Raw genomic sequence first — 14,996 nt, 5'->3', positions numbered from 1 at the left:
TGATTTGGATTATTTTCAACTTTCCCTTAAATTGAAAAAGATGACAATATTGAAATTATGAAAATAGCTTCACAAAAAAGTTATTCACATAGACTCTTGCTATATTAATAGTATATGATATATATACGTAAAAATATTAAATATTGCAACATAAGAAAATAATTAAATAACCAATAATATAATAGATCTTCCTTAAAACAATCAAATCATAAATGAGTTTATATTATATCGAGAATGATGTTACTAATATTTGGATAATATGATCGTCTCATTATAAAATAAATTTTTTTATGAATCTAATATTTTTTATAATAAAATGAGATAATCTATTTATTATTATTTTATACAAAATAAAAATTGAAAATAAATTTGTGGAGATTTAAAAAATACTCACCCCGAATCTTCCATGGCCACTCGTGGGACTGCACATTATTGGTTCCACCAGATTCATGATTCGCACTGTCCCCTCGCCGCTTCACCATCTATAATTGCACCCCAAGAACAGAGTACTCGGCCACCTTTGCCTCGCAGTACACCTCTTTTCTCGTTGTCCACAAGCTTTGTATCTTTGGATCTTTTCCGGTCTTTTTTGCCTATAAATAGATACAAATAAAACTTGGCAGCTAAAGGGGAGGTATAATAACCGAAGATCCAGGACATTTTCAAGATGCCGAATCGCCATTGAGGGTTTCTAATCTTGTTTAATCAGATTTATCGATCCGCGGTCCAGTACATTATCGTATAGCATCTTTCTTTTCGACCCATTTCTCCAAAAAAAAAAAAAACGTTTCTTTTTCCGTTCCTTGTGCTCAGTAATTGATCGTACTTTGGCCATGGCAGCTGTTCAAGGTTCACGGGATTTTACATTTATGAATCTTTAATGTGTTCTATTTTAAATGCTGGATAAGAACAAATGTTTCTTGTTATTGTTTATATATATATGTGGTGTGTTGTTCACAGAGACAGAGCGCGAGGTTCAAAAGAGTTACTGGATTGAACACACGGCGGACTTGACTGTGGAGTCTATGATGCTTGATTCTAAAGCCTCTGATCTGGATAAGGAAGAGAGGCCCGAGGTAATAGACACACACACACACATACATATATATACACATGTATATGGTACGATGAATACGAACTATTTTGTTCGAAAAATTTGATTCTTGTTTATGAGTTTTGTGATGTAGCTTAAAAGATGTGATCTTTTCTATCTTTCAGAAGTTTCGGTTTAGTCGCTTGTTTCTACGTGGTTTACATCAAAATCAGAGGACTTTTTTTCTGGTGCAATTTTAAGTAGTTTGTAATAGTGGATTTTAGTTAAGATTTGATTGATGCGAGAGGTCTTAGGATCTTTTTTTCCTTTTCATACACCGCAAAAGTTGTGGTCTTTTAGAATCTTGGATGATAACTTTGATGATGACTTTAGTTGCATAAAAAGTTCACACATAAAGCGTTGTTTGTAATATAACGTTTCTTTCTTCTCATTTTCTTTACTTTTTTCTAGGATTCTGATACTGTTTCCAGTTAATCTTATGAACTGAATACAAATGAAACAAGAAGTCTACTTCACTGCTTGGTCCAAGAAAGGATTTTTCTTCGTACTCATTGCCTTTTGTAATGTTTTTGTAATGGTTATTATACGATGTTTAGCAAAAATTTAGAAATCGAAGCTAGTTATGACTTATGAGAGGTATCAGCTCAAGCTTTTAGTATGAAAAATGTTTGCTTCTTGGAGTAAATGTCCTCTCTGTAATGAGTAGATTTGTGCAAATAAGAACAAAAGGATCATAAAAAATTATCAAATTTGTTCTAACTTGAAATTATGTTACAAATGTTCCCTTTTAACTGCGTTCAGGCCTGGTTTTTCAATTTGCCTTGGTCCATTAAACTTCTAAATATAAATTTGGAAATTTTGTGGCCATATTCATCATTCAATCCGATGTATTTTCTTGCATTTGTGTAGTTTCTGTGGATCATAGTATCATGCCGAGATGATTAACTAAGTTATCATACTAATTCCTTGTTTCTGCTACTCATTTTTCTCTAACATCTTCACAGGTGCTGTCTCTGCTCCCATCATTTGATGGAAAGTCAGTTCTAGAACTGGGAGCTGGTATTGGTCGATTCACCGGTGAAATAGCTAAAAGGGCTGGTGAACTTGTGGCTCTCGACTTCATCGAAAGTGCAATAAAGAAGGTTCCATGAAATTTATATGTTCAAGTTGGATGGTTATAAACAAACTGCCTGGAAGTTGTGTGAATAATCCCCTTGATTTATGGTTTGCAGAATGAAACAATCAATGGGAACCATAAAGGTGTCAAGTTTATGTGTGCTGACGTGACATCCCCAGATTTGAAGTTTCCTGAAGCATCTTTAGACCTGATATTTACAAACTGGCTGCTGATGTATCTCTCGGATGAAGAGGTAAGGTTCTGGATCTTCATTTAATTTGAATATAATCGCTTGGCTTCTTAAGGCCACACGATCTTCGTGTTCTCTATTAAGTTTTTTTAGGCTAACTGACTGCTCAGGAAGAGAAATTTATTGTTTTGTAGGTTGAGAAACTTGCTGAGAGGATGATCAAATGGTTAAAAGTAGGTGGCCACATATTTTTCAGAGAATCATGTTTCCATCAGTCTGGAGACCACAAGCGAAAGAATAACCCGACTCACTACCGTGAACCACGGTTTTACACTAAGGTTGCCTTCTAAAACATAACCCTTTTTGCTTCATACTTGAAATTCTAATATGAAAACAATATGTGCTTGTTTTCCTGTTTATTCAACAAGCAAGTGAGTAATTTGATTCCACGGCTCGGAATTTGCAGCTGTTTAAAGAATGCCATGTATCTAACGATTCTGGATACACATATGAACTTGATCTTATTGGTTTCAAATGCATCGGAGCATATGTAAGAAACAAAAAGAATCAGAATCAGGTAATATCTATTTGGGTGCTAGAAAAAGTTTTGAAAAGAAACCAAGTTTATGTATGACTCATGGAATGCATTTGTGTTTTCCAGATTTGCTGGCTTTGGCAAAAGGTTGCCTCAGATAATGACAGGGGATTCCAGAAGTTCTTGGATACTGTGCAATATAAATCCAGTGGCATATTGCGTTACGAGCGTGTCTTTGGACCGGGATTTGTTAGCACGGGAGGCATTGGTATGTTAACATGAGTATTAGTATAGTTTCTGTCTAAATTATCAATATAAATGCATTCCCCTTCTCAGATTTACTTGTATTCTTTTCATGCAGACACAACGCGGGAGTTCGTTGATAAACTTAATCTTCAGCCTGGTCAGAAAGTCCTTGATGTGGGATGTGGCATTGGAGGAGGCGATTTCTACATGGCTGAAAAGTATGATGTTCATGTTGTTGGCATTGATCTGTCCATCAATATGATTTCTTTCGCTTTTGAACGCGCAATTGGTCTCAACTGTGCTGTCGAATTCGAGGTTGCTGACTGTACGAAGAAAGATTACCCTGACGATACTTTTGATGTTATCTACAGTCGGGACACAATACTGCATATCCAAGTTAGTTTCCAACTTTTAAATTCCCACAGCTAGTTCTTTCGATTTATTTAAGATTCCATATCTTAATCTTTCCCTTTTTTACCTTTCATCATATTTTACTTGATCTTTTTCTTTTTTAAAGTGCCCAAATTGTTCTGTTGCATTGACCATTCCTTGTCAGAAAAATCTTTTGAAATTTAATCTATCAGCATCGTAGAAGAGTTGTAAAATCCTTACTATTTGAATCTCAAACCACGGATGGAGATTTTGATTTTGCTTTTCGTTTTCCTTAATGCATAAAAAGGACTTGGAGATTAAGAAATATCCTATGATCGCTTAATATGCAAACTACGGCTTTATTTTCAGGACAAACCTGCTCTATTCAGATCATTCTACAAGTGGTTGAAGCCAGGAGGCAAAGTTCTTATAAGTGATTACTGCAGACATGCTGGAATCCCATCTGCTGAATTTTCGGAGTATATCAAGCAAAGGGGTTATGATCTACACGACGTCGATACCTATGACCAGGTTCGGTTTAGCCAAGAATTGTGAACCATCGGCATTTATTCATATGATTATAAATTAAACATGCTTCTGTGTTTGCAGATGCTTAGAGATGCAGGCTTTGACGAAGTCGTGGCTGAGGATCGTACTAATCAGGTGCAAAATCATCAAGCTCTTTCTGATCGAGCTCTTTCTTACACGTATTTTCAATGAATTTATCAATAACTTTGTGTTGGTTTCTTGATTTCCAGTTCATAAAAGTTCTGGAAAAGGAATTGGATACGATAGAGAAGGATAAGGAAAAATTCATCCGTGACTTCTCAGAGGTACATTCTTCTTATTCATCGATTCTGGATGTGACACTTTCCTGTATATCCTTGCCATCTATGTCACAGAAACTGAATCTCTGTCGATTGTTTATTGAATTCTTATCTGCAGGAAGACTACAATGACATAGTTGGAGGCTGGAAGGCTAAACTTGTTAGGAGTGCCTCTGGTGAGCAGAGGTGGGGCTTGTTTATTGCCAAGAAAAAGTAATGCAAATCTTTTAAGTCTATGGTATCACAAAGTTGTCCCAATATGTCTGTATTTTAAGTTCTCTGTCGATACTTTGCAATAAAATGGGTCATAAATGGTATCTATAATGTTTCTCAAGTGATGAAGATCATTTCTGCTGCTCTTGTATCTTGGTGTAAGCAACTGTGCCTTCAACAAGAATGTGATTGTCAATTTATTGCAGTTACAATTTCCACATAAGTGTCACATTAGCTCTTGTTTATTATGTTGTCAAACAAACTGGATTGAGAAAATATTGTAACTGTACAAATATACATAGGCATTAGCCTGTATACACCCACACTAATATCAACTCCGAGTCTCAAATGTACATTCAGGCACTGCTACCAAACGATGCACTCTGTTGTAGGCAAAATTCTCGAAGGGGCTCGAGCTTTACTTCTTAAATATAGCCACCAGGTTCGGATTAGTAGCCATAATCGGAGAAGGAGACATTGTTTTCTGGTGATTAGTATAGTGTGATGCTGATACTATTTCACAAGCTTTTTTGCTGTCGGCAGCCTCTTCGGATTCACCATCTTCAGCTCCGAACATTTGCACCATTAAGCTTCCGCCTGCAAGAAACACAAAAACCATTCAAATTCTTGGTTCTTTGGGCTGTAAAATTTGAAGCATTTCGCTGTTTATGAATGCAAACAAAAACGTTACCCAGAACGAGAGCAGCACCGATCCATCCAGCAGCTTCCCACCTTTCTCCCAGCAGAAACCATGCAAATCCGGCACCCCAAACAGGCTCCAAACCGTAGATAACTGCTGTTTCTGTTGCTGATACCTCACGCATTGCAGCAATCTGTTCGAAAGATATAACCAACCATTTCAGAATTACTAACTAACAGCACAGATGATCTGGTTTTATCTGCAGTTAATACCTCTCCCCATAAGCCGATCCCAGTTGAGAATACACCAGTATAAAGTGCCGGTACCCATGGAAATGCAAAAATCCAATCGGAAAACAACTCCCACGTCCACGACATCCCTTCACTATCTTGATTATGATCAAAGTTGGCAGTAACTAGGCACCATATTGTGGATAGAACAGCTACAACAGCAACCTAAAGCAAAAAACATTGTAGCTTGTAAAGTCCTACTACCATGCGTTAGCTTAAAACAGAACTACACAGAGCGAGTTCAAGCATGATCTTGCTCAAGAAACCTCATATCCAAGAAGTGCTGGGAACTTCTCTTCTCCTACTGTCCTGGACATATGCTCCGTGCGGAGCGTATGAATGCCAAAGAATATAGCACTTAAAAAGTTGAAAAGATCCCCAACCTGAGGCAAAAACATAGTCAGGCAGGAAACAAATCAAGAAACTGCAAAGCAAATCCATTGCCAAAAAAGTTAAAATAGTCCTTACATTCGGAGGCGATCCACAGCATTCCAGCATGGAAATCCCAAGAACAGACACGAGGATTCCAAACCATGTTCGAGCCGGTACAATTACTCCAAAGACACTTTCAAGAAGTGGGATTACAATAACCTGTCCGATTTCGCAACAGCTAGCCTTAATTCCTTATCATTCACCGACATAATATTTATCAGAAATTATGCATTTCGACAACCTTTGCAGTATATGAAGGGTCTAAAGAAGATATCTCAAAAGAGTAGCTTACTGTGAACAAGGATATAAACGAAGCACGGCCTGCATCAGAAGTAAGCAATCCAAGAGCCTCACTCAGATATCCTAAACCAACCCATAATCCCAACTCTAATCCTGAATTACGGGTCTGAATATCGTTCCTGGCTTGGAAAATGGAAGGTAAAAATGGGATGGTCGACAGAACAAATCGGACGGCTGAGAAGTATGCTGGATCAGTGAAAGATTCAGCATCTTTTATGATGCTTATGTCACTTGCTGCAATATCAAGAAAAATAAAATAAAATTCAAACTTCATCATAATTTGTGATTAATGGGGTCTCAAATAAGCATAAAAAAACTGTTTTTTGATAGCTTAATTCGACCAACTTACCATAGATGATGGTGATGACATTAAGCAAGATTATGCTTCTAAATTTCTTGGTTCCAAAAACCGATTTCCTCCAAAAATGTCTTCTTTCCTTTCTCGAATAACGTCTCTCACCCATGGCTGAATCAGAACTCCTTTTTTCAGCAAATTCTTGATGAAATCTCCCATTTTTCAAAGTCTTTTCTGCCAAGTTCTCTCTGATAGTAAATAAAGAAAGATTCACATCATTACTTTCAGAAGAACAGGACAATTTGGAAGATGAAACAATGGTGAGATGGGTGATTCTTTTACGAACGCGAGCATGAAAATAGCACTGAATTGTGGGCACAGCAGCAGAATTCACATGCTGCATCTTCCAAGTCAAATATGGAGGCATCTTTCAATAACTGGGTGTATATTTTCCAAAATTATGAGAGAATTTATAGGTGATTTGAAGATCAATGATGGCCATCTCCGTTGGGCTGATTTACCATTTTTGTGTTCTGTAGCAATGGAGCACGTTGGAATTGACACGATTATTTCATTGTTTATTTCTTTAATTAGCACCACATAAAAGAATCGAAAAGGACAATGATTTTTTTTTTTTTTTTGGCAATAGAAAAACTTTCATTTGAATATAATTTCACACGAGATATTGAACTTTTTTGTTTGTTTGTTTGTTTTTTAAAGCAGATATTCAACCTGTTTTTTGAATGTAGATAGATATTCAACATTTTCGTGTGAATATTAAAAATTAAATCTTTTGGCAGTATTTGAATACGAATTTGTGTTTTTTTTCCTCATTCGAAATGTTTTGTATATAAAATTTGGGATATTTGGGAAAATAGATCAAGTCAACATTTTTTAAAAAAAATTAACGTCCACATTTGTTAAACAAATACACTAAATGAGGTTTTTTTTTTTTAAGAAAATGTTGATTTGGGTTAAAAAAATAAAATAGCCCTATAAAATTTCATGTTAGTAGAAAAAACATAATTGGTAAGATATACTTAAATATAAAAAACATAGAAGTAGGGGTGTGTGAAAATTTGGTTAAACACTTAAACCAAATTAATCGGCTGAACCGAATTAATTCGAAAATTCGGTTCGATTAATTCGATTTTGAAATTAAAAAAATTAGTTAATTCGATTTTATTTCGATTTTAGTAAAACAAAAATCAATTAACCGAATTATTAATTAAATAATTTTGATTTTTTTATTAAACTTTACGTATGATTTATAATATTTTTTAACGTTTTTATATTTAATATTGTACATAATTATTTTAAGTTTAAATTTTTTATGAATAATATGTTTTATTATGATTAAAATAGAATATTTAAACTAGTAATTTTAATTATAAATTTTTTTTAAAAAAAATCGGTTAATTCGATTGCCGACATAAATAACCGATTCTAGTTTTATTTTGTTAATTCGATTTTAGTGAGAAATCACGTGGTTCGGATAACCTCCAACAATTCGGTTAAATCGATTGTTGGTCCATTCGGTTCGATTTATAGAAGTAAAAAAATATTATTTACAGTTTAAAAAATATATATTACCTCCTACTTTATTTTGTTCTAAAACTCGATCACCCAACGTGTGGGGTCATACCAAAGAAATGTGACATGTCGGAGACTTGTGAGTGGATAATTCAATTTTGACTGATTTGACTTCTTTTATTTTATAATTTTATTTAACAAATTTATAAAATCTTAGTAATATAATTTAGTATTTTTATAACATATATATATATATATATATATATATTTTTCATGGATCATTTCAATTTTAAATATAATTATGTGAACGGCTTGAATGACAATTGAGACAAAAAAGGCAAAAGTTTGTATAAGATGGCTCTACAAGTCGTATTTTGTGAGACAAATATCTTGTTTGGGTCATATATGAAAAAATATTACTTTTTATGTTAGGCGAAAACTTGTGTGAGACGGTCTCACGGGTCGTATTTGTGAGACAGATCTCTTATTTACGTCATCCATTAAAAAATATTACTTTTTATACTAAGAGTATTACTTTTTATTATGAATATCGGTAGGGTTGACCCGTCTAATATATTAGAATCCGTGAGACGGTCTCACATGAGACCTATTTATTTATGTTAAGAATATTATTTTTTATTGTGAATATCGGTAATGTTAGACCGTCTCACAAGAGACTTACTCCAAAAAAAATCGTGAAATCACATGACTTGGCATATTCAGTCGATGATAATTTATACTACAATGTTTTTTAGAAACTTTACTATTAATGAGTAAAAAAAATTGGTCTCTTAATATTTATTGATTCCTGTTTTTCAAAAATATCTCTTGAAATTAAAACATCAATTTTAAATTTAAAAAAAATGCAAAACAGAATCACAAATAAATATAGAATAAATACTATTTAACATACAATTAATTGTGGTGCAGTGCTGAAAATTGACTCATCTGAACATTACACTTCTCTAGATTTTGACAGATCGGCACATCAAATCCTTGAGATTGCTTATCTGGAGTATAGACCATCACAAGAAGAATGTTGTATAAAACTGATTACCATTTGATCTTGATTCTTGAGGATACGATCACCATTACCTCAAAACTTTCCACAGTGAAGGCATCATAAGATTCGGATTTGGCAATAAGGGATTTTGCCACTATGTTATTCAGGAGTTTGTACTCTACCTTCATTTCGTTTTTCTTTCCAGAAGATTTGATGGTGGCAACTTTTAGAATTTTGTGATGTCCTCGCATGGCAGATCAAAAATATCAGCAAAGAACTTCAATCTGAATGAAATAGTCTTCCCTCCAATATATAGTACAAAAAAATAATTGATTCTCCACAGTTGTAGTGGAAAAGAACTGAGTCAAAACATCTTAATAGTTATGACTAACACAACCCAGAAAAGTCTTCAGCCCACACGCATCCAGTGTTTTGAACATAGCAACTATTCCTTCAACTTGTGGCCCATATACAACATCAAAATTAATGTGAAGAGTCTTGTTGTGAATGGAGGAGACATGGTGAATATTGAGAAAAAAATTTGAGATTGCAAGATAAATGTGTGCAAGATTACGAGTGAGTGCGAAATAATCAGATTAAGATTAGTGACTGGAAATGATGGACGATAATGAGAATATATACGTTCTAATAACACATAACATGTCAGGCCATATGTCAGCATGTTTGGAAATAATTTGAAAAATTCAAAAAATTTAACCGTACAGTAAGGTGTAAAATAAATATTGACGTAAAAATTAATATGGAAATTAAATCTATTTAAGGCAAATTCAAAAAAACTTAAAATTAAATGACTGTTCTTATCAGATTACTTTAATCAACATAAATGTCATCAGTAAGAGCTATAGGATAACATCGGACTGATAATAAACTTGAGCTAATAATAAACTTGAGCTTAATAAATCTGAATATTGTCTTATCATCTCGATCTCACATTCCCTTTGAGAACATGCATAATTAACTTAAATATAAAATTCAATGTATATTTGTAAAGTAAAAAAACTTAGTTTTCGATAAAAATTTGGTGAATATAACAGCAACTTGCCGATATGTTGAAACATGTTCCAGCCTTCTGTCCTTCTTCATCATATGGCCGGATCTATGATGTCTGATATCGATATGTTTGGTTCATGAGATCAATTTGTCACTAACGAGCTTACATGTTCCACTTGTGCTCTTCTTATCTATCTTACAACCTGCATAATCAACATCCGAATACCTAATTAAATTGAAACTAGAATCTCTTTTGAATACCAGAGTTCAAAATTTTGAGTGTCCTTAAGATATATTAATTAATATTCTTTTATCTGTAATGTAATGCGATTGTTTAGGGTTTCTTTGAAAGCTAGCACATATACATAAAGCAAACATAATGTTTGGTATGCTTGCATGGAAGCTCATCGATATGCCAAGCTTTACATGAACAAGGCATGTCCATTAAATCCATAACAAATGACTTCACATCATCAGCAACCTCAAACTTTCAATTAGAGGAACGATGCACTCTCGAGATTTGTAATTCAATATATAGCTTGCGACAATCTTTTCCTTTGTCAGACTTAATTCCTTAACCATGGCTAATGTTGATTCACACCGTTGGTGCATCATGTTCATGATTTGCACACATATGTGGTCCATTATAGCCAGAATCAGTAAAAAAGAACTGGACTGGCCTAATTGTTCCAGCGATCGACTATATTTTTATTTGTAACACATTATCTATTACCAAAAAACAATGCATTTGACCAACTACGAGGATCCAAATTTGCAACAAACCTTTTGGAAAGTTGTATCAGCTCGAATATAATATTTATATGGTGTTCACACTCCTGCAAAGCCCAAGCATACACAAATTTCTTAAATACCAAATACCGATGCTTTTTTAGAATGTCGGGGGTAACTTATCATCTGAAATGAAAGCAAAACAATTTACATTCAACTTTTAAAAAAATCAAACAACATATAAAAATTCTAAAACAATTGGTGAAGAATTCGTAATTAAGAATTTATCTGCTTCATAAGATTATCATTTAAATATCTTAAACAACAATCATGGCGACTACCTACAAATAGTTGTGGAATTTCCTTAATGAAAGGGGTTTATTATTTTGTTTAACATAAATTGTAAAAAGTATACGAGAGTTTGTGTGTATCAGATTTAATGTTGTTCCAAATGTTGTAACACTTGGCTCAATACGCAGCAGAATAATATAATACGAATAAATAGCTTAAACTAAAATAACTCAGAACTAGTTGTGCACAAGTATTTATACTTGTGCGGTACCTCAGGACAAAATAATCACAAGAAAACACTTTTCGGTTTACAAAAACTAATTACTAGTGAGTTTAATGAAAATCAATTTTCTCAACCCTTTGATAAAATAACCTGCTTTCTAAAATAACTACCAACACTAAAACATATTCAAGAAAGCAAAAATGTGATGCCAAAAACTGGAGCAACAAAACGTAATCTTCAGTCAACACTTGCACATATGTTGTCTGCAGATGTCCCCAACGATCACGACAACACGTGCAATATCACTCTTGAAAACAACGTCTTTGTAAATAGTTTTTCTCTGAATTTCACAATGTGCTAAGGTGCACCAGTACGCAGCAACAAAAACTTCCAAGTGAATAGACAAAAGCAGAATCATTGTTCCTTCATTAGCTTGCTTCTCTTATTTATAGTTTCATCATCTCCTAGGGTTTACCTTCAAAAAATGAAATCTACAAAATATGGAAATCAAGAGTTTTATTAGAAATAATTTTTTTTAAATTAATAATACCATATCATAAAATCCTTATCATAAATATTATATATTTCACACAATCATATCAATAAGGAAATTAAATTTAAAAAAAAAAGATTATTTGAAAGAATAAATTATATCTTAAAATCCAAGATTATTTTTTCTTTCAATTAATAATACCAGCATATTAGTCCGCGAAAAAAAGTGAACTCATCGAATTGAAGACCTTGATATGGAGTAAGACACTTCTCAAATGGTAACAAAATCAATCACAATTCACATCATTCTTTGCGTCTATAAGAGTATAAGCAATTGTGAAAAGATCAGTTTTGACATCATTCGATACAACAACTTAAATACTACCTTTATAGTTAGTTTTATATGAGTATCATCCAAAAAAATCAGTAGCCTACAACCACTAACAAAACCATTTTTATTTGTTTATTTTTTGGTATTTTTTTCCCTGTCAAGCTTTCTAATGATCACCGGCCGGTTGATATCAAGCCACAAGGTGTTTAATGTCGTGATGATATCAAGCGGACAAGTTGTATTCAATAGATCATATATACGTACATATGGCGTGTCCTAATTTTAGTCTTTAATTAATTTCAGGTATTGATATTTTTGTATTCGTTTCCTCCTTTTTTCTGTTTATAAATTTTAAATTTATTATTAACTATGGGATGAAATCAGTATATATAATTCCATTTTATTGATTATAAACCAAGTTGTGGTCGAACAAATTGCAAAACTAAGAGATCATTTTATAAGTTGTCGATGAATTTGGCCTCTGTATCGAATTGTACCGGTAAAATCTCCAGTAAAAGTAAGTTTAAATGTTATTTTATTATCTAATTAAGGTCTTTTTGTGAATTGGAGTCACTTTTTTCCCATTTCTTATATGTACTTATAATTTTTATTATATATAGAAAAATGATTACTACTTAATTCCTACAATTATATTTCATGTTGAAAAGAGATTTTATATATATATATATATATATATATATATATATATATATATATATATATATATATATATATATATATATATATATATATATATATAATGGCCATGTGTTGTTTTGCTCACAAATTTTTTTAAAAAAACATGTATTTTTTAATCGTTTCCTCTAAAAAAAATAAAATATGATGGAGTATTTATATTGCTAATCAGGGTATTAATTAGGTTTTCTTGGTGTATTGCATGGACTTATAAACAGAGACGGATCTAGTCCCCCTCAATTTTTTTATTTTATGGATTAAGAACTTAAAAATAATTATATTTTTTCATTTTTTGAACTGTATTATGTATAAAAATAGAAAGACGTCATTGCGCCCCCCCCCCCCCCCCCCCCCCCCCCCCCTCCGCCTAGCTAACTTATCTAATTTTATAATTTATTTACTTACAACATCGCACCAAAATGCTAAGAGAGTAAGTAATGTTTGTGATTTCCATTTCCACCTATTCCAATATAAAGAAAGGACTTGATTTTTTTTTTTATTGGAATATGTAGAAGTGGAAATCATAAACACTACTTACTCTCTTAGCATTTTGGTGCGATTTTGTAAATAAATAAATTATAAAATTAGATAAGTTAGCTAGGCGGAGGGGGCAATGACGTCTTTCTATTTTTATACATAATACAGTTCAAAAAAAGAAAAAATATAATTATTTTTAAGTTCCTAATCCATAAAATAAAAAAAAATTGAGGGGGACTATCTCCGTCTCTGTTTATAAGTCCATGCAATATACCAAGTAAACCTAATTAATACCCTGATTAGCAATATAAATACTCCATCATATTTTATTTTTTAGAGGAAACGATTAAAAAATACATGATTTTTTTTTTTTAAATTTGTGAGCAAAACAACACATGGCCATTATATATAAATATATATATATATATATATATATATATATATATATATATATATATATATATATATATATATATATATATATATCATGTATGATTGATTCCTTTATTGTTCCACTTTTTCTGAATATTCTGCATTAATCCAAGATAACTCCTCGGACATAATCTTAAGATGGATCAGATTACAAATTGGAACACAAGTCCTTTCTTTATATTGGAATTGGTAGAAGTGGAAATCATAAACATTACTTACTCTCTTAGCATTTTGGTGCGATTTTGTAAGTAAATAAATTATAAAATTAGATAACTTAGCTAGCTAGGCGGGAGGGGGCAATGACGTCTTTCTATTTTTATACATCATACAGTTCAAAAGATAAATAACCTCTACCCACATTAACTCCCACACCCCCCCTCCCCACCCCCCCCACATTAACTCCCCCCCTCGGGCATAATCTCAAGATGGGTCAGATTACAAATTGGAACACATGTCCTTTCTTTATATTGGAATAGGTAGAAGTGGAAATCATAAACATTACTTACTCGCTTAGCATTTTGATGCGATTTTGTAAGTAAATAAATTATAAATTTAGATAACTTAGCAAGGCGGAGGGGGCAATGATATTTACATAATACAATTCAAAAGATAAATAACCCCCACCCACATTAACTCCCACCCCCCCCCCCCCCCACATTAACTCCACCCCTCGGGCATAATCTCAAGATGGGTCAGATTACAAATTGGAACACAAGTCCTTTCTTCCCCCCCTCGGGCATAATCTCAAGATGGGTCAGATTACAAATTGGAACACAAGTCCTTTCTTTATATTGGAATAGGTAGAAGTGGAAATCATAAACATTACTTACTCGCTTAGCATTTTGATGCGATTTTGTAAGTAAATAAATTATAAATTTAGATAAGTTAGCTAGGCGGAGGGGCAATGACGTCTTTCTATTTTTATACATAATAAAGTTCAAAAGATAAATAACCTCTACCCACATTAACTCCTCGCCCCCCCCCCCCCCCCCCCCCCCCCCCACATTAACTCTACCCACATTAACTCCCCACCCCCCCCCCCCCCACCCCCCACATTTACTCCCCCTCGGCCATAATCTCAAGATGGATCAGATTACAAATTGGAACACAAGTCCTTTCTTTATATTGGAATAGGTAGAAGTGGAAATCATAAACATTACTTACTCTCTTAGCATTTTGGTGCGATTTTATAAGTAAATAAGTTATAAAATTAGATAACTTAGCTAGGCAGAGAGGGGCAATGTCGTCTTTCTATTTTTATACATAA

General features: G+C 33.1%; 2 protein-coding genes across 4 annotated transcripts; one reads left to right on the top strand and one right to left on the bottom strand.

Moving 5' to 3' along the window:
- The first annotated feature begins 433 nt into the window (after positions 1-433).
- Positions 434-4,675, top strand: LOC140803338 (phosphoethanolamine N-methyltransferase 1-like). Of its 3 annotated transcripts, none has more exons than XM_073159181.1 (12): positions 434-687; positions 961-1,076; positions 2,059-2,196; positions 2,287-2,424; positions 2,556-2,699; positions 2,828-2,938; positions 3,023-3,164; positions 3,258-3,538; positions 3,884-4,045; positions 4,124-4,177; positions 4,273-4,347; positions 4,460-4,675. In XM_073159181.1, the coding sequence occupies exons 2-12, from the start codon at positions 1,026-1,028 to the stop codon at positions 4,556-4,558; spliced, it is 1,395 nt and encodes a 464-aa protein (XP_073015282.1). In that variant the 5' UTR covers positions 434-687; positions 961-1,025; the 3' UTR covers positions 4,559-4,675. The 3 variants fall into 3 exon arrangements, with proteins under 3 accessions (XP_073015282.1, XP_073015281.1, XP_073015280.1); XM_073159180.1 differs by having other exon boundaries at positions 434-849; positions 967-1,076; XM_073159179.1 differs by having other exon boundaries at positions 434-849.
- A 146-nt stretch (positions 4,676-4,821) lies between these two features.
- LOC140803340 (uncharacterized) lies at positions 4,822-7,066 on the bottom strand. Its single transcript, XM_073159182.1, has 7 exons — positions 6,566-7,066; positions 6,209-6,450; positions 5,953-6,075; positions 5,751-5,867; positions 5,467-5,649; positions 5,246-5,387; positions 4,822-5,151 (listed from the first exon to the last, which is right to left on the bottom strand). The coding sequence occupies exons 1-7, from the start codon at positions 6,936-6,938 to the stop codon at positions 4,973-4,975; spliced, it is 1,359 nt and encodes a 452-aa protein (XP_073015283.1). The 5' UTR covers positions 6,939-7,066; the 3' UTR covers positions 4,822-4,972.
- Between the last annotated feature and the right edge of the window lie 7,930 nt (positions 7,067-14,996).

Source organism: Primulina eburnea, chromosome 10 (assembly GCF_022965805.1).
Source record: "Primulina eburnea isolate SZY01 chromosome 10, ASM2296580v1, whole genome shotgun sequence".
Lineage (NCBI taxonomy): Eukaryota > Viridiplantae > Streptophyta > Magnoliopsida > Lamiales > Gesneriaceae > Primulina > Primulina eburnea.
This window is presented reverse-complemented; position numbering and strand designations above follow the sequence as displayed.

Coding starts and splice junctions, on each gene's coding strand:
- LOC140803340 (XM_073159182.1), bottom strand. CDS start 6,938: ATGCCTCCATATTTGACTTGGAAGATGCAGCATGTGAATTCTGCTGCT. Junction 6,451..6,565: donor TGTCATCACCATCATCTATG/GTAAGTTGGTCG, acceptor TTGATATTGCAG/CAAGTGACATAAGCATCATA. Junction 5,152..5,245: donor CGGTGCTGCTCTCGTTCTGG/GTAACGTTTTTG, acceptor TGTTTCTTGCAG/GCGGAAGCTTAATGGTGCAA.
- LOC140803338 (XM_073159179.1), top strand. Junction 2,197..2,286: donor TCGAAAGTGCAATAAAGAAG/GTTCCATGAAAT, acceptor TATGGTTTGCAG/AATGAAACAATCAATGGGAA. Junction 3,165..3,257: donor TGTTAGCACGGGAGGCATTG/GTATGTTAACAT, acceptor CTTTTCATGCAG/ACACAACGCGGGAGTTCGTT.